General features: G+C 43.0%; 1 protein-coding gene across 1 annotated transcript; it reads left to right on the top strand.

Annotated features, from left to right (window-relative positions):
- Positions 1 to 2731: 2731 nt before the first annotated feature.
- Snapc1 (small nuclear RNA activating complex polypeptide 1) lies at positions 2732 to 20202 on the top strand. The gene is made up of 10 exons (XM_038336820.1): positions 2732 to 2961; positions 6943 to 7102; positions 7267 to 7407; positions 8366 to 8470; positions 8866 to 9024; positions 10751 to 10819; positions 11471 to 11533; positions 14160 to 14310; positions 18264 to 18356; positions 19786 to 20202. Exons 1-10 carry the CDS (start codon positions 2777 to 2779, stop codon positions 19818 to 19820), a joined length of 1161 nt encoding a protein of 386 aa, XP_038192748.1. The 5' UTR covers positions 2732 to 2776; the 3' UTR covers positions 19821 to 20202.
- The last annotated feature ends 7021 nt before the right edge of the window (positions 20203 to 27223 follow it).

Genomic DNA, 27223 nt, shown 5'->3' with positions numbered 1-27223 from the left:
ATCTCAGAGCCTTTCCAGGTGAGCTTTGAAGCCCCAAAACCAACATCCTGGGTTGACACACCTCAGTTAGCAAGAATGATTATCCAGAAGCAGAACTACAGAAGCCAAAAAGCAAGGTTGGCACATTTAGAGACTTTCCCAGAGCTGTGTGCTTTGATGGGTTAGGTCTTCATTCCTGCTGGTAGGTATTGCTGCCTATGGGCTGGGTTCCGAGGCCTGAATGGCTCTTCCATCATGGTGTCAGCTGTGCTAAGGTTTAGGGGTCTGTTACAGTATGATCGTCCTTTGAACCAAGCAACTTCTATCTTGGGGAGATCAGCTATGCCTACTTGCAAATTATCACCACCATATATCATACACGTCTTTGGCCTATTTGAACATGGCCTCTGGAGGGGCTGAAGAATATAGGCTGGGGAAGACTAAGGGGATGGTGGGGTGCTTTCCAGATATGGCCTGATGTGAAATGTCCTCCTGTATATGTGTTGCTCTTATTGGTTAATGAATAAAACTGCTTAGGCCTATAGCAGGGCAGACTATAGACAGGCTGGAAGATATATGGGGGGGGGGGAGAGAGAGAGAGAGAGAGAGAGAGAGAGAGAGAGAAGGCGGAGTCAAGGAGAGGCCTTGTCGCTGCCGAAGGAGATAGATGCCAGACCCTTACCAGTAAGCCACAGACTCATGTTGATATATAGATTAATAGAAATGGGTTAATTTAAGTTGTAAGAGTTACTTAATAAGAAGCCTGAGCTAATAGGCCAGGCACTGTTGTAATTCATATAGCTTTTGTGTGATTATTCTGGTCTGGGTGGCCAGGAATGAAAGAGCAGTCTCTGTCTACCATGGCCTTGGTAGGGAGGAGTATTCTCAGTTCTGTAAGTACAAGTAGCACCTCACCTACACTTCGTAAGGAAGTCCAATAAACTCATTGGTTCTCCAGTATGAACTCTGGTGGAATTGTGCCTCAATTTATCATTGGGACTTTAAATTGAGGTGAATTTTCTTTACATTTCCTACAGGGAAGGAATTTCAGCAACAAAGAAATAGAAGGAGATCCAGGTATGTTAGTGTAAGCAGAGGCAGGTATTCTCTGTATGAGGCTAGCCTGATCTACATAGCAAATTTTGGGCCAGCCAAGCTAAATAGTAAAACACACACACACACACACACACACCCACACACACATACACACACACACACACGGGGGGGGGGAAGACTGATTGATTGATTTCCATCATGATATGATGCAGGCAGTATAGGCCTTTACTAGAACCTGCTTGCAAGCTTATTACAGAAACAAAATGCCTGAGATATTGAACAGAAAAAGAGTAAAGGACAGCAGCACTTATGATATGAAACTGAAAGAGAAGATGGGGGGGAGGTTAAGGTGGGAATGGGGTCAGGAAGACAAGGAGAGGAGAGGGACAACCAAAACCAGGTGTATATAAAAATGCAAAAAAAAGTTTAAAGTAAGAGATGGTAAATTGGCCCACTTTGATCATCCCATAGAATATACAAATATCAACCTATCATATTATACCCCTGAATATGTAGAATTGTTTTTAATAAAATTATATATATATATATATATATATATATATATATATATATATATAAAATGAAAATTATATATAATGAAAGCTAAAATTTGCCAGGCATTGTAGTGAATACACGCAATCCCAGGACCAGGGAGGCTGAGGCAGGATGATCTCAAGTTCTCTCTCTCTCTTGAAATGGATAAATAAATCAACTCCAACTAAAATATATGTATTCATACCGATTTCAACCTCTGGCTTCCACATGGGCCTTCAGGTGTGTTTGTGAACACACACACACACACACAAATAGAAACAATAAAAGGAATGCACCAATGTATGCATACCCTGGAATAACTTTTCTAAAGATTATTATGACTTCCAAACAGAAAGACAGTTTCAAATACGGAATGCTTAACCATAATAAGCTCCTGGTAGAAGCTAAGAAGTGGCACGTCCAGGGAGCCAATTCAGCAAAATGTGTCAAGTACATGCTCTCTACTAAGTCTAGTGCTAAATTGTTGGCAAAGTGGGTGAGAAACAGCAACTGTTTTCCGGAGAGGTTGCAGATCACTACAAAGTAGCAAATTAAACAAGTATAGACTGTAGGGGACCTTGGTGATCAGGAAGAAGCAGGTGAGTTCCTTTCCTAAGAAGTTTTCTTTAGATCTGCAGCGCCTGAGGATCTAAATTGACAAGTCAATTGTCACTGGAGGGTCACTTTAAAAAAAAACAGGCAGGCAGGGTAAGGCCAACTTATAAAAGCTAGGTGGCAATGAAGACTTCAGAACTTTTTGGGGCTCACTGCTCACTGAAATCAAAGGTCTTCATGTTCTACCGACTGAACTAGCAGGTACATAAATATTAATTTTGAGACTGGGTCTCTTTATGTAGTCCTGGAACTTGCTACATACACCAGGCAGGCCTGTAAATCAACATAAATCCTCCTGCTTCTGTCTCCCGAGTGCTGAAATTAAAATTAAACCACGCCCCGTTTCTTTGCGGAAATTAAAAAGAGACAACGTCTGTACAAATGTCAACAGATTTCAGATAGTAGATGTCAACAAACAGCGCCGGGTAGTCACGCACGCGCGACAAGGGCGACAGAAGCAAGGAAAGGCCCGGATGGAGGCGGAGCTTGAGGTCCCGGATAATACGTCACGGAGCGCGCCTGCGTGACGTAGCTGGGGCGGGACCTCGGGACCTGGTTCCCGGTGGCGGGGATTTGCTAACCGAGAAGGAGCATGGGGACCCCTACGGACGCCGCGACCCGTCCCGTGGGCGCGGGGGCGCTTGAAGGCGTGGAGATCCCGCCGGGCTTGCAGACCGACTACGAGGCGCTGCTCAGCCGCTTCCAAGAGATGGACAGCGTGCGCTTCGAGGACTTCGCGGAGATCTGGCGCAGCATGAAGTTCGCGACCATCTTCTGGTGGGTGTGCCTCGCCGCCCGGCGGGAACGCTGCCTGGGTCCCCGGTCTCCGCCTGGGCGCGCTCCCTGGGTCACGCCTTTGTATCTCCACCGCATCCAGACCTCTGCCTCTCGACCTCCTCCAGTCTTGTTCACCCTGAATGAATCAACGCTTAGAAACAAAGTAACCACACCGAGACTGGTTCCTCCAGGAATGAATCCATTTAGCACGCATCAGTGAAAGTTGGAAGAGCGGATGGGAGCCGCTGTTTAGCTCTTTTAGGTGGACAAAGCCCAAATTGAGTCCTGGGTCCGCTTTATCTCTAGCCCCAGGCTCATTTCCAGCGCTCACACCTTGCACTCACTTTCTTGCCCCGCGTTGCCTTTGGTTCTCCGCTGGCGCTTCCTAGCCTGCGAGTTCCCTCCCTCTTTTGGCTTGTCCGTGTTTTCAGTCGTATTTAAACCCAAATGACAGTTCTTTAGGGAGCACAGATGATGGGCCCCAGGTATTAGAAATCAGCTCCCCAACCCTCCCCCACGGAGATCTGAGACAAGCTTTTTTTTTCTTTAATCTGTAAAATAGAGACAGATACAGTACTTCATGGTAGTGAGAGGATTAAATGAGCCAATAGATTTGGGGTGTTCCACATTCAAAATTAATGTTCAGTGTTATTACTACTTTTTGATTTTCCCCCTTAGACTGACCTTTGTGGAACAGTGGCTCGATAAGTGTGGTATTTCTTCTTTTTGTTTTTTGAGACATGACCTCATTGTGTAGCCTTGGCTGGCCTGAAATTTGCTAACAAGACCAGACTGCCCTTGAGATCTGCCTGCTTCTTCCTATTAAGGGCTGGGGTTACAGGCATTCATGACCAAGCCTAGATTTGAATATGATGTTTGTATTAATTAGCATAGCATATTGATTATTGAAAAGGCTAAATGATTGAATGAAACTATTAGAACTTTTTGCTGAGTAAAATAGTAAAAATAAAAATTCTACTGATGTAAACTAATTATTATGTAGTTTGTAAATTACAGGGATGAAGGATAAAGATATTAGCCGGTCATGGTGCTGTGTACCTCTAAGCCCAGAATTGGGGGGGGGGGTGGAGTCAGGAGAATCAGGAGTTCAAGGTCATCCTTAACTACAAAAAGACTTCCAGATGGGCTGGGCTACTGGATACCCTGCCTTGAGAAACCAAATAACAGCAAAAACTATTTATTGTACAACTATTATTTTACATCGCTAACTGTAATGCATCCACTGTTTAATATACTTAACTTATAACAGAACTCGGAGAAGCAGCTATAATTGTCCATATTTTGGAGCTTAGAAAATCAAAGATTTTTAAGTTTTTCAAGATAAGAGTTTCTTTGTGTAGCCCTAGCTGTCCTGGAACTCACTTGGTAGACCAGGCTGGCCTCTAACTCACAGAGATCTTCCTGCCTCTGCCTCCCAAGTACTGGGATCAAAGGCATATCACCACCCAGCTGTAAAATTGAAGCTTAAAAAAGAAAATTTCACCAAGTGTGGTAACAGGCTGGTAATTATTAGAGTGATCAGGAGGATCTCAAGTTTGAGGTCAGCCTGGGCTGTGAAGTGAGACCCCCGTCTTAAAAATATCTAAATCAATGTCTTCCCATTCCTTTTAAAATTTAATTAAATTTTATTTATTATTATTATTTGAGACAAGGTCTTACTATGTAGTCTTGACTGGCCTGGAATTTATTGTGTAGACCAGGCTGGTCTCTAATGGAATTAAAGGTGTGCACCTCTGGACTGGAGAGATGGCTCAGCAGTTCAGAGCACAGGCTGGTCTTCCTAGAGGACCAGAGTTTAATTCCTAGCACCCTCATGGCAGCTCACAGTTGTCTAAACTCCAGTTTCAGGGCATCTGGTCCTCTCATACAGTCAAACATGCAGGCAAAACACCAATGCACATAAAAAAAAAATTAAAAAAAGAAAACAAGCCACACGAATGAGTATACTCATGGATCCCAATTATTTAAGCCTTTCAGTGATGGCACTCGCCTTTAATCCCAAAGGGATTCATTTGGGAGGCAGAGACAGGCCAGCTTGGTCTACAGAGCAAGTTCCAGGATTGCCACGGCAACACAGAGAAGCCCTGTCTCAAAAACCAAAAATAAGTAAATAAGGAAACAAAAACATTAATGACCTTTCCCAACCTATTTTCTATTTTCTTGTCTTTTCTGTTTCTAAAATCTATACTCTCTCACTGTACTAAAGGGGTACAAGGTGACACACCAAGGGGATTTTTCTGGGTTACTCTACTAGAGGGGTGGTGAGCTTCTTCCTTCCTTCTTACCTTCCCTCCCTCCTTCCCTCCCCCTCCCTCTCCCTCTCCCTCTCCCTCTCCCTCTCTCTCTCTCTCTCTCTCTCTCTCTCTCTCTCTCTCTCTCTCTCTCTCTCTCTCTCTCTCTCTTTCTTTCTTTCTTTCTTTCTTTCTTCTCTTTTTTTGTGACAGGGTCTTTCTGTGCAGCCCTGACTGTCCTGGAACTCAGCATGTAGATGAAACTAGCCTCATACTCATAGAGATCTGCCTGCCTCTGCTTCCTGAGTGCTAGAATTAAAGGCGTGGGCCACTACCCCTGGCTAGATTTTCTTTAGAAATCATTTTGGTCTCAATATGGTGGGTAGTTCATGTTCTTTTACTGTACTTACTTATACTTATTATTTGAGAGCCAAAGTGGTCTCCCCATTTGTAGTGAGATGTAATAGATTTCTCTAGCTAAAGGGTGTAGGTCTTTATCATTTTATTTTATTTTGCTGTTATTAGATGACAAATGCAACATATTTATAGTGATGTGAATGTCAGTTACTTGCATGTGTTAAATGTGTTTTGGCGCATTTTAGCTAAGATTGGCTTTGTTTTTTCAAAGTAGGATCTGGCTATTGCCTTGCATTTGTGGCAGTCCTGTTTCCTGTCTTCTGAGTGCTGGAATTAGAGTCTGGGCCACCACTCCCAGCTTCTTGTTTTGACAGTGGGTCTCTTATAGCCCAGACTGGCCTTGATCTTAGTATGGAGCCAAGCCTTCAACCTTTTGATCCTTCTGCCTCCAGTTCTCAATTGCTGGGAGGGAGTTCAGAAGTCTGCTACTGTGCCTGGCTTTTAAAAGATGGAGAACATTTTTAATCTGCTAAATTAGGGTCTATCCTAGAACACTCACATAATGAGTTCAAGGTTGCCTTCCTTGTTTCATTCACTTTTAAGAGGAACTTCACACTGGCTTTTGTGTTCTGGTGAATGGGAGCTTGGATGATGTTAGGCTGTTTCTCTTAAACCATAAGCCTTCTCTCTGGTTTGGAATATGTGTACACTGTATGAAGATGTGTTGTGGTGATTGGTGTGATAAAAAGCTGAACGGCCAATAGCTAGGCAGGAGGAGATGGGGAGAGAGAAACTTGGAGGATAAATCTAGGTAGTGGGATTTGACAACAGACTTGGAGCAAGTCGCGCATGCTGTATTGAGGAAAGGTAAAAGCCACATGGCAAAACGTAGATTAATAGAAGCAGGTTAATTAAGTCATGAGAGTAACTGGGAACAAGCCCAAGCTGAAGGCCAAACTTTAATAAGTCTCCGTGTCGTTATTTGGGAGCTGGTGATCTAAAACTAGTCTGACAAGAAAGCTTGGCAGCCTTCCAGGGACAGAAAGCAATGCAAATCCCGGAGACTGTTGGGAAATGATTTTGAGTCTGTAATGACCATGATTATTTTAATAGTAAATGTTCTGAATACCGAATCTGAATCTGAAGCCTCTTCTACAGTTGTCATTTTGGCAGCAAGGCTGGTGTTTTGGTGGAAGTGTCACGGTTCCCAGACTGAGTGCCCGGTAGAAAATGAGTTCTCTCTGCTTGACTCTCAAGAGGGCCAGGTGTGGTGTCTCCATCTAGTTCCCAGCAGCTAAAGAAGCAGGGGTCTCGGATAGCTTTTGTCTGTGTTCATGTAACAGTGGGTGTATATATCCCTTTTGTTTTACAGCGGCAAGATGAGGAACCTGAAAAAGAACCTGTTTACAAAAGAGGCTTTAGCTCTGGCCTGGCGCTACTTTTTGCCTCCACACACCTTCCAGATCAGAGTTGGTGCTTTGTATCTTCTGTACGGGTTGTACAACACGCAGCTGTGCCAGCCAAAACAAAAGGTGAGGCTGGGGGATTGGTTTCCCCCAGTAGGAACCTGAACCAGGCACCGTATTTTAAAAATAATAAAGGACTTAGGCGGGAATATCAGTGTTTGAGTTTACAGTCATGGAAAGGGATCCAGTCCGTTTCTCACGGTGCCTTGCTTTTCTCCTCCTGGTTGTAGATCAGAGTTGCCCTGAAGGACTGGGATGACGTTACTAGATTTCAGCAAGACTTGATAAACGCACAGCATTTCGATGCAGCTTTTGTTTTCAGGAAGCTTCGGCTAGACAGAGCCTTCCACTTCACAGCAATGCCCAAGCTGGTATGTTGCCTTAAAAAAACAAAACAAACCACCGTGTATTTTCACAACACATCACATTTCGTTGTCCATTGCTTGCTTCGTTTTCCTGGAAGTGTGTTGTCTATTAGTGATGATTAAAACTGTAGCCCGACTTGTGCTTGTTTTGTTTTCCCTGCAGACAGAATAGAACCTCTGCTCTTGAGTCAGGGCGTTTGTGGATGCCACACCTGAAGTTAGTTGTGAGTGGGCAGAGATGTGGTGTCTGGATCTCTTCCGGAGTTGAGGGTTCATTCCTGAGCTGCATGCACGTTAGAAGTTATCAGTCACTCAGCTGTCTCTCTTGTCTTTCTGCTTTTGTGTAGAAATCTGCCAAACATGCCTTTCTACATTTGAGTGTCAAGAGGGCTTGAAAGAGGAATTTAAATCTCGGTAAAAAACTGAAATTTCTAAAAAAAAAAACAAAAAAACAAAAAAAACAAAACCATTTCTTCAGTTTTGTAACATTTAAGACACTGGATCAGAAGAGCAGAGATTCTCCTGGAAAATCATCTGACTTTTCAAAGCTGGGCAGACTCTGTAGCATGCAGTGTGGCCTCTGATACTTAAAGATGCCTGCTGGCTCTGAACATGGATCGCTAACAAGCGTATTGTAGAGCTTTCTTCTGTGCTTTTACTCCTAGCTAATGTTTAAGCACTTTAAAAATATCCTTTAAAAGGTGTTCATTTAACGTTTTTGAAAAAAATTTATTGTTGTGCATGTGTGAATCTAATGTAGTAGGTGGTGCGTGTTCCACTGTGCACATGTTACTGCACGTGTGTAGGCGATAGGACAGCTTTGTGGTGTTGCTCTCCTTTTCAGCCGTGATGGGGAGTCTAGGCATCCGCTCAGGTGACCAGGCTTGCTCAGCCCGTGACTTCACTCACGGAGCCAACTCTCCAGTACCAGATGTCCATTGTAAAATACATTCTTTGTATTTAGCTTTCATGTAGAATGAAGAAAAAAATGCAAAAAACTGAAGTGACACAAAAATTTAAGGACCCAAATGATCGTGTGATGAAACTTATCACTTCTGATGTATTGGAGGTAAGTTTGTTCTTACACTCTTGAAGTTGGGGAAAGTGGTCTTATTGACAATTATGTTGAGGTTATAACTTTCATTAACTGGATATTGACAGTTTCTATAATTGTTTTAGCATATATCTTGTCAACACAGTCATTTTGGAAAGTAATTATATTTTGAATTAGTTTGCCTTTTAAGATTGTCATCAGATGGAAATAAAGGACCAAGTATAGTGGTACATGCCTACAGTTGCAATACTAGTCTGTTTTACAGAGCAAGACCCTGTCTCTTAAAATAAAACAGTCTCACACCCACACTCACATGATGTGTGTGTGTGTGTGTGTCTATGTATGTATGTATGTATGTATGAACCCTAATATACATACAGGAAATAAAGGGCCCCTCTTTTCACTTTTAGGAAATGCTGAATGTTCACGATCATTATCAAAATATGAAGCATGCTATTTCAGCTGATAAGACCATGCCAGACAAAGCTCTCAGCCTGGTAAAGGAGGATTTTTTTGACAACATTAAGAACATAGTTTTGGAGCATCAACAGTGGCACAAAGACAGGAAGGTAATTACTTATTTGTTGCTGTCCTATCCTTATACTGTGTAACCCTTGTACTGTTAACATGTGGGCTCTGCCAAAGAGAGGCAGCCTGGCATAGTGGCTGCATTGCTGTCCAGTGAGGATTTAGAGGGCTTTGCCCTTCTGGTTAGGGCTCTGTCACTTAGTAGGCATGTGATGTGACTTTATTCAGCATTACAAATAGGGGTGGGGGAGAGTAAATCTTGTGTTTCTAGATCAAACCCAGCATATAGATTACTTTTATTTGGTGCAATATTAATTCCAACATTGTTGTAAAATTTTGAATTCATTCCCAACATGTAAATATTAGTGGACTGTGTGTTCTTATAAGCCAGAAAGTCTGGTTCCACTGGCTCCGTTTGCTGTATAGTAGGGGACCCTGCACCCCAATGGAGGCTTTTCTCTTTCCAGCATTGTCTCTCTGTGTGACTGAGCCATTGATTTTCAACCCAGCTTTCTTTCTTTTTTATTTGTTTGTTTTTATACACATATATGCACACATATTTTGTTTGTTTTGAGGGAAGTTCTTTCTATTTAGTCCTGGAACTCACTATATAGTCCAGGCTAACCTTGAACTTCACAGAGATCCTCTTTCCTCTGCATCCTGAGTGCTAGAATTAAAAGTGTGTGATATCACAGCCAATTTTTTTTTAAATACCAAGGAGTATATTCTTCATTTGTTAAGGGGGTTTAGGTAATTCAATAATACTTTCTATTTTCTAGAACTATTTTGAAACTTTGTGGTCCTTTAAAAATATTTTTGCCTCTCTCTCTCTCTCTCTCTGTGTGTGTGTGTGTGTGTGTGTGTGTGTACTTGATTGAGTGCTTGTGGAATCAGAGGGCAGCTCCTGGGACTTACTTGCTTTTCTTCTTCTAGCTTGTGGATTCTAGGGATTGAGCTTGGGTCATTGGGCTTGACAGCAAATGCCCTGACCACTGAGCCATCTCTCTAGCATGAAATTTTATAATCTTTATCTTTTCTTTTGTTTTGTTTTTTCGAGACAGGGTTTCTCTGTGTAACAGCCCTAGCTTACCTGGAACTAGCTCTTGTAGACCAAGCGGGCCTTGAACTCACAGAGATCCGCCTGCCTCTGCTTCCCAAGTGTTGGGATTAAAGGCATGAGCCCCCACAGCCTGGCTGAAACTTCATAATGTTAGGCAGGGTGCTGGTTAGTTTTCTGTTAGCTTGATGAACACTAGAGTCATTTGAAAAGGGGGAACCTCAGTTGTGTAAATGCTTCCATTAGACTGACCTTAGCAACTCTGTGGGACATTTTCTTGATTATTGATTGGTGTGGGAGGGTGCAGCCCGCTGTGGGTAGTGTCGCCCCTGGTAGGTGGTCTGGTTTAAAGTAGTCGTCTGAGCAAGTCATGGGAAGCAGCCCAGCAAGCAGAGTTCCTCCATGGCATCTGCTTCAGTTCTTGTTTCTAGGTGCCTCCTGAGTCCCTACTCTGACCTCCTTTCACGATGGACTGTAATCTAAAAGGTGAAATAAACCCTTTCCTCCTCAGGTCGCTTCTTGGCCGTGGTCTTTATCACAGCAATAGGACAGGATGGTGACCCATGCTGCAGCAATATGAAATGACCTAATTTTTCAGTAATTAAAAGTAACTTCTTCATTTTAAAAATTGTAACCTACTAATTATATGTAATTAATGGAAATATAAATGTGTGTATATTGACACATTAATAACATTTCTGTTCTTTCAGAATCCGTCCTTAAAACCTAAACTTAAAGATGGAGAAGAAGAAAGCGAAGGCACTTCCCAGGAGCCGGAGGTCAGCAAACCGTTAACAAAGGCAGGGTCTGTCCCCGTATGTGTGGCTGATTCCGCTTTGTACGTGTTGGACCCTTAGCTCACATTACGTAAACATGGGAAAATTCTGCTCTGTATTCTGTGGTAGCCAGTCTGTGGTAAACTCAACTGTGCAGGGCGTTCCGAGTCCAGGTCGTCAGTGAGGGAGTAGCAGTTCTGAGCAGGTGGGGACAGGGTGCTGGGAGGTGTTCTTAATTCTTAGGGGCGGGTCCAGGCTTATGTGAGAATGTCTTGCTTGTCAGCCTTTGACCCTGTGATACTGGGGTGCTTTTTGCAGTTTCTCATGTTCAGTGTTTCATCTCTCTTGTGCTGCCCTCTTTAGGCAGATGAGGGAATGGCAGTCAAGAATTCTGCTTAGTCCCTAAGGCTTTTGTCCCTACTTTCTTCCTGAGTCTTGAAGGAAATGGTCCACTACTGTGAGGACAGCATTATGACACTTGCTGTTCCAGCAGGCAGAGGGTGTCATGTGTGATTTTGTATCGATGTGTGTCTAAACATGTTAGTTTCTTTTGTTTTACCTTTGTCTCAAATCTTAATCCTGACTATAGATCCTTAGATTTTCGTAATGTCCCTAACGTTTGAACTTTGTTTTTCTTGTTTATTTTCCTTTCAGAGATGTGAAAGAGCAGAGTCTTTAGCAAAAATAAAAGCAAAAGCCTTTTCTGCTGTTGCTCAGGTAAGTTTCCTGTTTAGTACGCTAACATACAGCCTGCTCTCTCAAATGGCAGTTTAGTTTCTATCTCTGTAGTCCACACACAGTTGAGGAGTTTAATTAGTTTTTGATGTTTCCTCCCATTTTCTTTGAATCTGTTTCTCTATTTATTTTGGTCTCTGTTTTTCATTCTCTTGGTTTTGTTCCAGAAGATCGAAGCTCCTCAGATGCTTCTTTATATAGGGTGACTAACGGTTGAGGCAGGCTTTTAACTCCTTCATTTCCTTTTTTTAGATCTAGTCATTTGACTGAAGAGCAAGCTTCCATTCCCTTTCCTGAGAGAGGAGGGTAGGAAGCAAGTCTGGCTGCCGGTGTTTCCGGAGCTTCCAGCCAGTCAGGAGCTCAGAGTCCATGCTCGGACTGCCTTCTACCGCCTCCTCCATTGTACTGTCTTTGTTTCTTTGGTTTCATTCATCCATCCATTTATTTATTTATTTATTTATTTATTTATTTATTTATTTATTTATTATTAAAATCCTAAATATCTCTGGTTTGTTCTTCTCAGAGGACAGACTCCTGTTGGTTGTCCTGGTGTCCTGGGGAGGCGGTCTATTGCCCAGCTTTGAGGCTGGGGAGCAGGACTCAGTTCCCCTGTAGATTTTCAATGTGTTTCTCCTATGGTTTTGATGCAGTTCTATTGGGGTGAACTGTTTTGTAGTAGCTTTCCCTTGTGGCCATGTGATTTCTAACCTTCCCTTGTTAAGGCAGTTGTCACTCACTTTCCTACTCAGAACTATAATTGAGTTGTTCCCACCGTGTGTGGGTTTTTGTGTGTGTGTGTGTGTGTGTGTGTTTATTTTATTATTTTACTCAAGTTTTAGGAGAAAGCATGTAGATGGAAGTTTCTGGCCTGCCTGGTCCACACCGTCCAATCCAAATAAACACACAGAGGCTTATATTAATTACAAACTGTTTAACCTGTTAGCTCAGGCTTATTACTAATTAGCTCTTACGACTTAGATTCACCCATAATTTTTGTCTATGTTTAGCCACGTGGCTTAGTACCTTTTTTCAGTAAGGCATTCTCATCTTACTTGCTCTGTGTCTGGCTGGGGCCTTTCCTCTTCCCAGAACTGTCTGAGTCTGGTCGCCCCACCTATATGTCCTGCCTGGCTACTGGCCAGTCAGTGTTTTACTAAACTAATACGAGTGACAAATCCTTACAGTGTACAGGAGCAGTATCCCACAGCAGAAGCAAGTACTGATGAATTCATTTTTAATTCTATGTTTTTCTTAGGTCTTTTTTCCAGACTATTTTATGGAAAATCAAACTATCATTTTCTAACTGTAGGAATAAAAAGTAATAGTCAGTATTTAGGAGGATTTTCCATTGGTTAGATATTACACCTTTGCTGCACACTGTCACAGTAAAATGAGTATAAGACATTGAAAATACACCAAGGAAGATAAATGGATTATATTCAGTTCTTTTTAACCAGAATTCTCATTATGTATGGAGAGAATTGATGTCAAACGGTGTCTAATATATATCTTAAGACAGCAGATAATTTTGAAAATCCAATTGCATCACACCCCACAGATTATTCCACGTGTATCCAATTGCATCACACCCCACAGATTGTTCCACGTGTGTCAGTGCATCACACCGCACAGATTGTTCCACGTGTGTCATTGCATCACACCCCACAGATTGTTCCACGTGTATCCAATTGCATCACACCCCACAGATTGTTCCACGTGTGTCATTGCATCACACCCCACAGATTGTTCCACGTGTATCCAATTGCATCACACCCCACAGATTGTTCCACGTGTGTCAGTGCATCACAGCGCACAGATTGTTCCACGTGTATCCAATTGCATCATACCCCACAAATTGTTCCACGTGTGTCAGTGCATCACAGCGCACAGATTGTTCCACGTGTATCCAATTGCATCATACCCCACAAATTGTTCCACGTGTGTCAGTGCATCACACCTCACAGATTGTTCCACATGTATGATTGCACAGCAGCAGTTTCCTCTCTCACGGTGCAGTTGGTGTCTCAGAACTGCTTTTGAAGACTCACTGATAAGGCATCTCTCTGAGTTCAAGGCCAGCCTGGTTTATATAGTATATTTAGTGAGTGCTGTGTAGAGGGACCCTGCCTCACAACAACAACAGAGCCCTTGGTTTCCTGGTCTTAGATACCATTAGGACCAGAACGTCCCTCCTCACTTTTCCTGTCTGTCTTTCCAATACTGTTCGTGCTCCTGGCTTTGGTTCAGAGCTGGTGTTTCCTTCCTGGTAGTTACAGTTCTAAAACATAGTGAGCAAGTGGGTGTGTGAAACCCATCTTGACCAGTCTAGGCCTTATGGTCACACCTGGAATGAGGCAAACAGTGGGAGGTGACTTATTGTGGGTCACACCCCACTCTTCTGAGATTCTAGATAACCCAGTGTGAGCTGATGGTGAGGCAGCTTCAGGACTTGGTTACACAGGTGAAAAGTCTGTGTCTGCCTACAAACTGTACAGTACAGGCCCGGTAAGGACATGATGGCATATGTTTCTGCTTTCCTCACCTTCGTGGTCTGTCCTCTGGACTCATTGTGTTATTCATCGTGAATAACTGGGCTTCTCTTAATAAGGTGTCCAAGTCCAGGAGGCATCGCCAAGCCAAGCTCGACTCCTCTGACTCTGATTCTGGGTCTGGACAAGGGCAAGGCAAAGCAGCTAAGAAAAAAAGAACCAGAGAGACAGCAGAACCAGCAGGAAAGAAGAGGGCTTCCAAAAGCAGAGGTATTTTTCTTTAAAAGTCTTACTAAGGCCTGGCAGGGATGAGTAGTCCTTACTTCTAGGATGGGTTAGATCTGGGTATGATGGGGAGATATCTATAATACCAACATTCAGGAGGTTGAGACAGGAGGATTGCCAGTTTAAGGCCAACTTGAGCTGCATAGTAAGATCCTAGCCAGGCGGTGGGTGCACGCCTTTAATGCCAGCACTCGAGAGGCAGAAGCAGGCCAATCTCTGAGTTTGAGGCCAGCCTGGTCTATAAGAGCTAGTTCCAGGACAGGCTTTAAAGTTACAGAAAAACTCTGCCTTGAAAAACCAATAAATAAATAAATAAATAAATAAAAGATCTGTCTCAGAAAAAAAAAAGAGATTTGTGTGGGAACATCATGGAATTTAATATTAAAGGTTAACCCATTTTCATAGCTTCTTGGGCTCTTGTTGCTGAAACAGACCCTAGAGATTATATCAAACATATTGTTTAGTGTAACTTTATTAGTAATGATGTATGTGAATTAAATTACATCTAGAAAAGGCCAGTAAGTAATGCAGTCTATACACTTTATCTCCTTCAGTTAAATTCATTAAAGTATCTGTTTCCTTTGTAATAGAGAGTCTGCAAAATGACCTTACTACTTGATGCTTAAATGACCATGTATTTTAATGATTTGAATTTTCAAAAATTGAATAAATGCTATGTATTCAGCACAGCTAAGGTTGGAATGTGTTAATGGCAGAAAGCACACTAGAAACATTAACACATTCTTAATACTTTTACCAGACACACTGCTAGCTCCTTCAGGTTTGTGAAAGTCATTTATGGCCTCTGAACGTGTTTCTTTTTCCCTGTATTGAGGCAGTGGAGGGTGAGTTGAAGTTAAATAGCTTCAGTGTATGTCAGATATGGTTCTGTGATAGTTGCTTTGAGTGCAGTAAGAATTCTGAGGAAGACACCCTTGGTGGGTAAGGGCTGTAGCTTGATTTTTCTTTCTTTCTCTCTCTCTCTCTCTCTCTCTCTCTCTCTCTCTCTCTCTCTTTCTCTCTCTCTTTAATAACAATGTCTTACAAAGATAAGAATTTTAGTGGACGTGGTAGTACATACCTTTAATCCCCATGCTAGGGCATCAGATGAAGGCAGATCTCCATGATTTCTAGGCTACAAAGGGCTACATAATGAGACTGTGTCTTAAGGAGGGGGGGGGAGAAATAATTTGAATTTTATTTGTTGTGTTTTGTTTTTGTGAAGATAGAACTCCTGCAGCCCAAGCTCACCTTGGCTCTCTTGGCTGTCTGTGTAGGCACACATGGTTTTAAACCCATGAACCTTCTGCCGCTACCTTCCAAGTGCTGGGATTATATACACACACTACCACATTGGCTCAAGAATTTTAATTTTGAGGAAGTGCAGTTTGTCATTTTTTCTTTCATGATTCGTGCTTTTTGTGTTACGCGTTAAAAAAGTCTTATCTGAGAATAGTTCTTCAGTGTTCTCTGGTATGCATTTTGAAACTTTCATGTGTGTGACACATTTGAATCATTTTGTTACATAAGCAAGCAGAGGGATTTTCTGACTATGGATGGAAAACTGTATCAGCGTTGTTTAAGGCTACTCTTTTTCCACCAAATGGCTTTTACACCTTTGTCAGAAATAAAACCAAGACCATCTCAATGGCTCAGCAGGTAAAGATGATGGCTGCCAAACCTGTCAGCCTAAGCTCCCTCTCCTGGACCCTCTGGCAGTAGGATTGAGCCAGGTTTCAGCAGCTGTCCTTTGACCTCCACGTGCACACCTACACAGGCGTGCCTCAGTGTCACGTGCGTGCCGACACAGGCGTGCCTCGGTGTCACGTGCGTGCCGACACAGGCGTGCCTCGGTGTCACGTGCACACCTACACAGGCGTGCCTCGGTGTCACGTGCACACCTACACAGGCGTGCCTCGGTGTCACGTGCACACCTACACAGGCGTGCCTCGGTGTCACGTGCGCACCTACACAGGCGTGCCTCGGTGTCACGTGCGCACCAGTGTCCCTCAGTGTCACATCCACGTTCACAAAACTTTACTGTTACTGTGTGAGCATGATGCATGTGTTTAAGGAGTACTTCGTACTTATTTTAAAGAACTGGCGGGGCTGGAGAGATGGCTCAGTGGTTAGGATCACTGTCTGTTCTATGGGACCCAGGTTTAGTTCCAGCACACAACTGCCTGTAATCCCAGATCCAGGGCTCTGATGCCCTCTTCTGGTCTTCTTGGGCATTAGGCACACAAATAGTGCACAGACACATATCCAGGCAAATCTCCCATGCACATAGAATAAAATAAAGAAATGTTTAACAATCGAGGAGGCCCATAGACTAAGAGAAGCAGGGATGAGCTGGAAAGGGCAGCGTCTGGGGTGTATAGAATGAGGTCTATTTTGGTTCACAGGGAAACAGTGTTAACTTTTAGTAATTCTGGAAAATTATGCTGAGTATTATATCACGGCCTGACCTCAAAAGTGGCGTCGCCGCCTAGGCTTATGTTGATAGGCAGGGTGAGTGACAGGGCTAGTGTCTCCCTGAAACCCAGGAGTAACCCGGAAGGTTTGAGTTAACAGACCAAAGTGGGCTGCTGTGGGGCTCAGGCTGAGGAGTGGCAGATAATGATGTGGGTGTAGGAAGTAGAGGGCATCTTGACAGCTCTGCAGATGCAGAAAGAGACTAATGGAGGATGAGAAACTGAGTCTCAGCATGTGGAGGACGCTGGTGGTAAATGCCGGGGAAGAGAGGTGGCGTGATGAGGATTGCATGTGGCGGGACATTTGCTCTGTCTGGCTAGATTCAATTCCTGTAATGTCTGTCTGTCCTTGCTATATATAGTCAAGGAAGACCTTGAGCTTCTGGTCCTCCTGCTTCCAACTTCCTGGTGCTGGGGTTGTAGATGTGGGCCACCATGCCTGGTTTATGATGCTGGGTATCAACTTCCTGGTGCTGGGGCTGCAGATGTGGGCCACCATGCCTGGCTTACGATGCTGGGTATCAAACTCATCCATATCCCATGCTAGGTTAATGCTCTGCTGACTGAGCTACATCCAAGCCCAAATCTAGTGTTTTTGAAAGTAGAAATTCACTGGCAGATATGACTAAAAAGTATGTGAGTGCGTGTCTTGTGTAGCAAAAGAAAATGTGTCTGCATTCAGAAAGGAAACTGAAGCTGTTCAGCTTTAAATTACTTGAAGTAACACATGATCAGCCCCTCTTGACACCCTATTTTTGTGTTAAATGTCAAATGAGGTGTCTCTCACCAATTTTGTTTCTTCTCATTCTCCACTTCGCCTACTAGAAGAATTATGTGCTGTATTCAAAGCACAACCTTTTGTTTTGTAGATGCAGGGTTTCAGTCTGTAGCTCCAGCTGGCCTGGAACTGCTCTGTGGCCCAGTCAGTCCTCAGACTTGTAATGCTCCTGCTTCAGCTTCTTGAGTGCTGGGATTAAAGGTTTTTCTACCTATTTATTTGTTTGAGGCTGGAGCTCACTGTATCCAAGTGCTGAAATTATAGGTGTCTGCCACCATGCCCAGTGACACAAATATTTAATATTTAAGAAAAGCTTTGCACTCGGGAGGCAGAGGCAGGCGGATCTCTGTGAGTTCGAGACCAGCCTGGTCTACAAGAGCTAGCTCCAGGACAGGCTCTAAAGCTGCAGAGAAACCCTGTCTCGAAAAACCAAAAAAAAAAAAAAAAAAAAAAAAAAAAAAAAAAAAAAAGAAAGAAAAGCTTTGAGGGCGAGTTATCAGTCAAGGCTAATGAGAAAGAAGTCATAGGCAACTTGGTAATTGGTAAATTAATTAGAAAAGAAACATTTAAAAATTTTCTATTCTGGAATGCATGGTTGTTATTATAATTTCAGTGTTATAACACCTAAGATTAGCATTCTTTGGTTTTATATACAGTCATTTCTCACTATCTCTAAACATTCCTAGGTAATGTTCAGAATGACCAGAAGGAAGAGAAGTCTTTACGCCTGAGTATGCCCATAATTGCGGAAGAGGAGACTGACGACTTCAGCGAAGCAGGTACAGGAGCGTCTCATCGGTTAGTGCAGGACTTAGCTTTGCAGAGCAGCAGCGTTAGAGCCCTCCGGGTGACAGACAGGCGACTCAGTCCTTCAGACCCTCTGGCCCTCTGTCTTTGCCTCATCGGAGCAGGTGATTGTTCCTTTGTGGCCATGCCTTTCCACAGCTGGTGAAGATGCAGTGCATGGATGCGGTTGTCTGCTGGGGAGTGGGTGGTGTCACTGTCTCAGAAGCTGCCACAGACCTCTGCCCTGCCTTCTAGGAGTCTGTTTTCTTTTTCTTCCTAACCCCTTTCACCCCCATCTCCCCTTTTTTGTTTTTCATTGATGGCGAATATTTCTTTTTCTTTTCTTTTCTTTCTTTTCTTTTCTTTTCTTTTCTTTTCTTTTCTTTTAAGACAGGGTTTCTCTGTAGCTTTGGAGCCTTTCCTGGAATTCGCTCTGTAGACCAGGCTGGCCTTGAATTTACAGAGATCTACCTGCCTCTGCCTCCTGAGTGCTGGGATTAAAGGTGTGCATCACCACTATCTGGCTAGAATATTTCTTTTTATCACGTCTCTCTGAAGTTCTTGTTTCTGTGTCTTGTATTTAGTGATGGTTAATGTGTGATAGTCATGCATTAGCTGTGAGACTCAGAAAGACAGACCATGTAAGTGGTGTATTTCTAGGTTTTCCTGTAATGAAGTTGAAGTCTTCACTTTCTCTTCTCACTAGCCTAGATAAAGCTCAGGTATCTAGCCCTGCGTTTACACTAATTATAGGGAGGGTAAAACCTGGAGAAGTTTCAGGCAACTTAATAATTATGAACTAAGATTTGGAGTGACAGAGATCTCCTCTCTTATTGGCATCTCAGTAAGATTGAAATATTGCTGTCTCATTGGAGATAGGAGTTTCTAAACCACAATTTCATTGGAAAAAAGTCACGTGTGTCAGAGCTAAGATTTTTTTTTTTTTTTTTTTTTTTGTTTTTCGAGACAGGGTTTCCCTGTAGTTTCTCGAACTCAGAGATCCGCCTGCCTCTGCCTCCTGAGTGCTGGGATTAAAGGCGTGCGCCACCACCGCCCGGCTTAAGATTTTTTTTTTTAATTTTAAGTTGGCAATAAGATAATGAGCTCCATTGTATTTTTAAATATATATTAAATTTTAATTATGTTATATGATAATATTTTGATATTGTAAGTAATTTAATATATATTATACGTTTGCGCGCGCGCGTGTGTGTGTGTGTGTGTGTGTGTGTGTGTGTGTGTGTGTGAGTGTGTGAAATTCCATCTCCCTCACTGCCTCCCTCTTGGATCTTGGCTGTGAGGACATTGTTGGGTTAGAGGGGTTAAACTCTTACACAGGTGAAGTGTGCGTTATTACTTGTCTGTCATTTAAATGTCAGTTTTTTAAAAGAATTGATGGACTTCTTAACCTTGTATCCATAGAGTTCACCATTCCCAAAAAGAAAAGAAAGCGCTGACCAGGAACCTGGTGGAGTGTAGCTTCTGAGCTTCCTGACAGAAGCGCAGGTTTGATTTTGTTGTGAGCAAGAGGCTGGCCAGCGAGGACTGACGTTGAGAACGAGGTCGTTTCTGTGAGATGGGAGAGCCCACGTCAGTCAGGAGCTGGAGTAGGCGCTGACTCTGAAGCTGTGTAACGTTTCTGTTCAGCGTCTGTGTGGATGGAGATAAAGTCTGCATTCAGGCTGTGACAAAAAGCTGTGCGCTAGCTCCCGAAAGTTCTGTGGCTTCACCTTCCTGTGGCACTGTAATGTTTACTACTCTAGTTTTCAGTTTCTTAAAATACTATTTATATATAAGTGACTCGTACCTGTCGTCTCGCAATGGACTGGGCTGTGGTTTTGTTTATGTGTTATGGTTAAGTGCAATAAAAGTTTTGTCTCATTTGCTTTGTCTTTTACTGTGTGAAATTTGCATGGTCAGTGACTTGACTGATAGCTTAGGAAGTTAACACCCCGTTTGTACTGAATGAGGTGTTCCTGTTTATCCATTTACTAGATGGGGTCTTGCTGTGTGTGGTAGGTTGACCTTGAGCCTTCCACACTCCTGCCTCAGCCTCCCCACTGCTGGGGTTGCAGACCACACCACTGCGCCTCACTTGCTAGCTTCTGAATTCAGTGTTTGCTTTGAAGCACCCTTTGGTCTAATGCATATGAATACATTTGTACATGTGTGTGTCCTCACCTACACATACGGCTAGATAATAAATTGTCTAATGCTTACATACTTTTAATAAGCCCTGAGGAGCAGTCTTAGAAATTTTAGAATGCGTCTTTGTAAATCACGGGAAAAAATTCTATAGCATCATGCATGTGCTGCTCTTTTGATCTCTCAGTCCAGGAGTTTCAATGGAAAATTGTGGGAGGTGTGTGTGATTGCTGCCGGATGCTGCCGGAAAGAAGTGGATCACCTCCATGACATGCAGCTGGTTTCACCTAACGTATAGTTAATTATTAAGGTTCAAAATCCGGGTTGAAGAGGAAATTTCCAAATCTGATATGATTGAAAATATATGTCTTGTAAGTACAATATTTTAAGATAAAAATATTAATGTTGATTTGGGTAAAACTTGGGTTTTACTGGCTATCAGCCCTGTCTGACTTGGGTGGGGCCCTCCAGATGTGTAGAGGCCTTGTCCAGCTGCAGCACTGTGCAGCTGCAGCACTGTGCAGCTGCAGCACTGTGCAGCTGAGCTTTAACCTATTTTTTGTAGACTGTGGTGTCGTTTCGCAGGCACGAGGCGGTGAGGAGTGACACTCGATGCAGTTCTTGTAATGACCGAAGGTCTGTGTCCACGCAGACCACTGAGTCGATCAGATTAAACTCCTGGCTCATTTGACAGCTGACAGGAACCCTAATTTCCTTGTGTTAATTTTAATTAGGCATAATGTATGCCCTCTTGTCAGCCTACCTTGGGTATAGTGAAAAGATTGATACCTCTGCCTGCCTGCTTGTCTGTCTGTCTGTCTTTCTGTCTACTATCTCTTGAGAAAATATCTTAAAAATGAACTTTATGCACTGAAAATTACTTTCATTTTTTCCCCCCAGGTTAGCTTAGGGAAATAACCATAGTTCCTAATACTTTCCTTACCCTTGGTGCTTGAATTAAATTATAGTTTGAAGAAGGCTTACTTTTTAATGGCTTGGAAAGATCTCCGTGGGTGTTAAACTATTCACATTTCATTTATCTTTTGAATGACTGTGTAGTAATTTTCATTGCACATTTTTCTTCTCTGTGTTAATGTAAATGTCAAAGCCCAGACTCGAGGTTGTATAATCTCTTTTATGTGATATTTTTAAATCCCTGAATTATTCATTTTACTGTGCTGTGTATTATAGGTCTGAATTTTTATTTCAAGAGACGTTTGAGCAGGCTTCTTTCAGTCGGAAGAATCAAAAGCATCCTCCCGCTATCTTAAATGCTAGAAGCTTACCGGAAGAATGCGGCTAAGTGAGTAGGGACTCCATCAAAGACACAGCTTCCTCAAAGACTTGGACAGTACCTGTAGGCCTCCTGTACATCAAATGATGGTCTTAACTAGGATAGAGATCCTTGAGTCCTACAGTTGTGGCCCGTGTACCATAGGGCACAACAGATGACAGAGAAGAGCCCATCACTGGCAGCTTTCCTCAGAAAAGGTCTCAGGATTTCCCAGTGCAATCATGATGTAATCAGGGAGGGACAGGTACTCCCTTCACAGACAGCCACACTACACAGTGGTGAAGAACGTCTGCTCTGGGCCGTCTGGGTTTTCTCTGGCATTTACTACATGCCATCCTCAATAATTTGGGGCTGCGTATACTCTGACTCAGAGGTATTTTGCCAAGGGCTCCTCCACCGAGCTATACTGTCTTGTTTCACTGGCTAAGTTTCACATGCTGGGCTTGGAATTTACTGTGGAACCCAGGTAGGTCTTGAACCTTCTGTCCTGTCTCGGCTTCCCTAGTCTGTGGAATTGTAGACTACCACCCAGCCTAATATTCCTGTTTTTGGCAAACACTTCTACGTTTACTCACCTATGGACCTTATCCATTGCTCTTTGTTTGTGAAAGCTGTGCTTATATCTGGACTGGCTCTTTTTCAATCTGAAGAAAATACTGATTTCTTGAAGTGCAGCACTGTTGCAGACCAGTTCTATCATATTTTCTTTGTCTGGAAAATGTCTTTCATCCTTCTTTCTTATTTGTGTTATATTTTTATATTTTGGTGCTGGGAATCAAACCCACAGCCTGTCATCTGCTAAGCACATGCTTTAGCAAGAGTCCACCAGTTCCTCTGGCTGCCTGCAGTCTGGTCTTTTTTGGTTGTTATTGTTACTCGGTAACTGGTGTGGTTGATTTTTCCAACCCATGGTGTCCACTACACTGCCTCACTTCTCCTTCTGGGACCTTCTTTATGCCTGGTAACCTCTTAGGACTGTCTCATGGGCCGTATTTTCCCCCTGTAATACTTTTCCTGTGCTCCAGAGAGCCTTTTGATCGGTCTTTAAATTCATGATCTTTCCTTCTCTTGTATTCGATCTGCTTTTGATTTTCTCCAATAACTTTTAATTTAGAGGCACCAATTTTTAGTTCTGAAATTTTTCCTTGATTCATTTTCATGGATTTCTGTCTTGATTGCAGTGACTCATTTGCCACTTTCTCTAATCATTTTATATATATGTGTATTTGGTGGGGTGTGGGAGGGGTTGAGACAGGATCCCTTGCTGTCCTGGAACTTGCTATGTAGACCAGACCAACCTGAAACTCACAGAGATCTACCTGCAGCTGTCTCCAGTCCTCAGCCTGTTGGCAACACTTGTACTGGGTCACATAAAGTATTAGTCACATGAATATACCCTTCCAGGACTTGAACTTTGAACTTAGGAGCCCCACACATGAGTGGGAAGCTGCTGAAAACTGCTCAGTCTTTGTGACTTCAGCTACTTTGTAGCCCTAGAACCACTGAGTTGTGTGTTACCAGGGAGATGAAGAGAACTTACATTCAGGTTTGGGGCGTGTCGCTGATGGCTCTTATTGGGGATTTCCCATCTTGACTTCTAACCGTGCTAATAGCCAGAGAAAGAGGACTTGCTGTAAGTTGAAATAACTAACCCTTTCTTCCCAAGTTGCTTTTGGTCATGGTCATTATCACAGCATCAGAAAGCCAGCTAGAACACCTTGTAACCAGAGAAATTAAGAGAGCCATGGTAGCCTCAGTAGACTCTTTGAGGAGAGGACAATGCCCATAAGCTGTAGTAAACATAAATTTTTTTATGGATACGAACCAAGCAAACAAAAGATCTAATTTGTCTCTGGTATAGGACAAAACATTGAATCACCATGCTCCCAGTGAATAACTCTATTATTTTTTTGACAGATTTTTCTTAGATTTGCAAATATGATTTACTCTCAAGACTACAGTCTAAGGAGGCAGAACCCATCTCTGTGCTGGCTCTGGGTCTGTGTAATTAGGATTTAATTGCTTCTGAGAGGAAAATGAAGCTAGAATGATTCCTCAGGGCTGTATTGTCAGAATTTCATTTTCTTTTATTCTTCGGTGGTTATATCCCCCTCCCTGATATCAGCCTTTAATAAAATGAACAGAGGATTCCAGCCAATTTGTACTGTCTGGGCGATCACAAGAAACCAAACAAGGCAGATGTGGGCATCTAGGAGGAGTTCGTTAAAGCCAGAGGAGTTCTGTGGCCGCAGAAGCAGGGCCAGGTCCAGGCAGGGCCATTCTAATATCCACTTAGTTTTTAAGTTTGATTTTTGTTTATATTTTAACTTTTGCTTGCATTTATTTTTATTTTTTGAGGGTTGTAGTGATATTTTGTTTGTGTTTCAGCAAATAAAGCTTGCCTGAAGATCAAAGTGCAGAGCTACACCACTAGAAGCCAGGCAGTGGTGGCACAAACCTTTAATCCCAGGGAAACAGGCAGAGGAATCTCTGTTAGTTCAAGGCCACACTGGGCTACACGAAATTGATCCAATCTATAAGAGAAACAGCTAATTCAAAGATGCTCCCAGCACTTGGGATCCCACACCTTTAATCCCAGCACTAGGGAGGTGGAGACAGGGTCTCCCAGGTAGCTGGGCGGAATGAGAGAGGAATGTAAGGCAGAAGAGACAGGAGCAGCTCAGTGCCGTCTGAGGCAGCAGTCTGAAGCAGTCAGAGGACGGATCGCCCTCTTGGTCTGAGGATTCAGTAGAGGTAAAAGGTCTCTCTAGTGGCTGGCTGCTCTGCTTTTCTGATCTCAGCTTTCACCCCCTAATATCTGACTCTGGGTTTTTATTAAGAACAATTCGAATTCGTGCTACAGAGTGCTTTATTGTTAACTGCTCAGATGTTTTTGATGTTATTTTTGATAAGTTTTTTTATATTTCATTAAAAGATTGTAGTTATTTTACCCTATTTCTGATCTTACACTAACTGAACTTCAGCAAGTCAGCCATGTTGATTTGTGTTGGATGAGGTTTTTTGTCCTGCCCAGTTCCCACAATCGTTAAGTTCCAAAGAAACCACACAGAGGATTACATTAGTTAAAAACTGATTGGCTCAGTAGCTCAGGCTTCTTATTAACTCTTATAACTTATATTAGCCCATTATTCTTATCTGTGTTAGCCATGTGGCTCAGTACCTTATTCAGCGGGGCAGTCACATCTTGCTTCTGTGGCTGGTCAGGACTGCAGAGGAATGGGCTTCCTCCCCAGAATTCTCCTGTTCTCATTTACCCGCCTCCACTTCCTGTCTGATTGTCCCGCATATACTTCCTACCTGGCTACTGGCCAATCAGCATTTATTTAAAATATAATTGACAGAATACAGACCATTCTCCAATGCCAGATCTGTAGTCTTCATCCCTAGTGATTTCTAATGGGAGCTCAAATTTTCTTGACCCGAGTGCTGGGGCCTTATTTGATGCTTTCCTTTAGAAAGGATTGATGTCTGTGTTACTGTACACCAGAAATACTATAAATTTGGCACCTCAACAGTCTCTCTGCCTCTGTTCTCTCCGGATGGGGTCTCACTTGCAGCAGCCCTCAGATCAACTCTTCATCTGTCTCGGCTCCACTTGTGTCCTGCCTGTTTTGGTTTCAGTTCTGTGTTTCTTTTTTCTTTGGAAATTCTCCCACTTTCTGCTGCACACAGGACACCACTCACAGTTACTTCTGCAGCAGTTTATCCTGGAGGTGCAAGAAGGCCTTTTACTGTGTCTTACCTTCTTTCCCTTTAAAATATTTTTATTAATTATTTGAGGATTTCATACAAAGTGGGGCCTTTAATAGTATCGGATCTGGGGCTGGAGAGCAGGCTCAGCAGTGAAGAGCACTTACTGCTCTTGAGGAGGACACAGGTTCCACTCCTAGTACCCACGCCCCAGCTCTGGGGATCCAGTGCCCTCTTCTGGCCACCTTGGGTTCTGCATGCATGTGGTACACTAACATTCAGGCAAACACTGAAAACAAATCCTTTCTTCTCTGCTCTGTCACAGTTAGTCCCAGAAGTCATGGTAGGCAGTAGGAAGGAATAGCACATGGGTGTTATGTGACTTGCCTGGGATCATGCTGCAGAGTGGGAAGCCAGTACTGGAATCTGCAAGTCTGACGGCATACCTACATTTGCGGCCACCGACCTAGAGTCATTCTCCAGTGACAGGGTCCTCCTGAGAGAGAGGACCAGCAGAATAAATGGGAAAAAAGAACATTGGGAGGCTGAGGTCAGGAGGTCTTGCATAAACTATGTCTTATGCCAAGCAAGCTTATGAAGAAGCACAGCATCTTATATACTGTTTGCGAGGGGGAGAAGAGGACAGAGTCAGCAGGAAGCTATACAATGTGACAAAGTTAGGAGGAAGCTATTTAGTGGTATACAAGGGGAACACAGGATATCGCAAGAGTGTCAGAGACCAAGAGTATCTCTGACCAAGCCCTTCATGGGGAGGGGCGGACAATTGACTTCCAAGAATCCAAAACCTTAGCTCCCCCAAGGCCCCGGCCCCAGGTCATTACTGGCTCTTCTAAGCATGTACCTGGTTTTAGACAAAAAACTAAGTTCCTTTTCCATATGCCAGGGCCTCAGGGGAAGTCCCAGTCTGGTCTGGTTCTCAACAAACCACTATACAAGTCAAAACCTCAGAGAATTTTGCCAAGTTTTGTCAAAAATTGGTTTCATTTTGGAACCAGGAGGGGAGCACAAAGGGAGTGGACAGGCTGGAGCACCAAAGTGAAGGGGTACTACAGAGGTTGGAGGGTACCTATTGGCCAATATATTAGGCTTGGAAGGCAGTTTAGAAAAAAGAAGTGTTTCATAGCTGAAGGGATGCAGTTTCAAAGAGGGGGCAGTGAGTAGAGTAAATGATGACATTTTGTCTGTCAAATCTGACAGTTTGGCTGTGCTCTGAGGGCAGATTTTATCATTGTTGAGAACTGGATGGGAAGTAGCACCGAAGTACAGGTTGTTCTTTTTAATTGGAGTGAAGGACAGGGAGAAACTGGGCCAAATAGGTCAAGAGATGGAGATCCAGATTCAGAAGCCAGACCTAAGAAGAATAAAATATGGAATGAATTTGCAGAGCACATGTTTTCTTCTAGATGGAAGTATGCTAATATTGCCAAGTCAGGTTTTGAAACTCTCATTTTAGTTATTTAGCTCTCTTGAGCCAAGTAGGAAAAAAAAGACAAAGATAAAAAGTGCATGCTGCGTTTTCAGATACCTTGGAGGCTTCTTGTGTATTACTCCTTAAATAAGTTGCAGCTTTGAAAAGTTGTGTCTTATTTTAGCTAAAATAGACAAGTACTTTGACAGAGAACTGATGTTACCTCACTGGAAGAGAAGAAAGCAATCATGTCCATAAATGGACCTGTCCACTCCCAAATT

Source organism: Arvicola amphibius, chromosome 7 (assembly GCF_903992535.2).
Source record: "Arvicola amphibius chromosome 7, mArvAmp1.2, whole genome shotgun sequence".
NCBI lineage: Eukaryota > Metazoa > Chordata > Mammalia > Rodentia > Cricetidae > Arvicola > Arvicola amphibius.
This window is presented reverse-complemented; position numbering and strand designations above follow the sequence as displayed.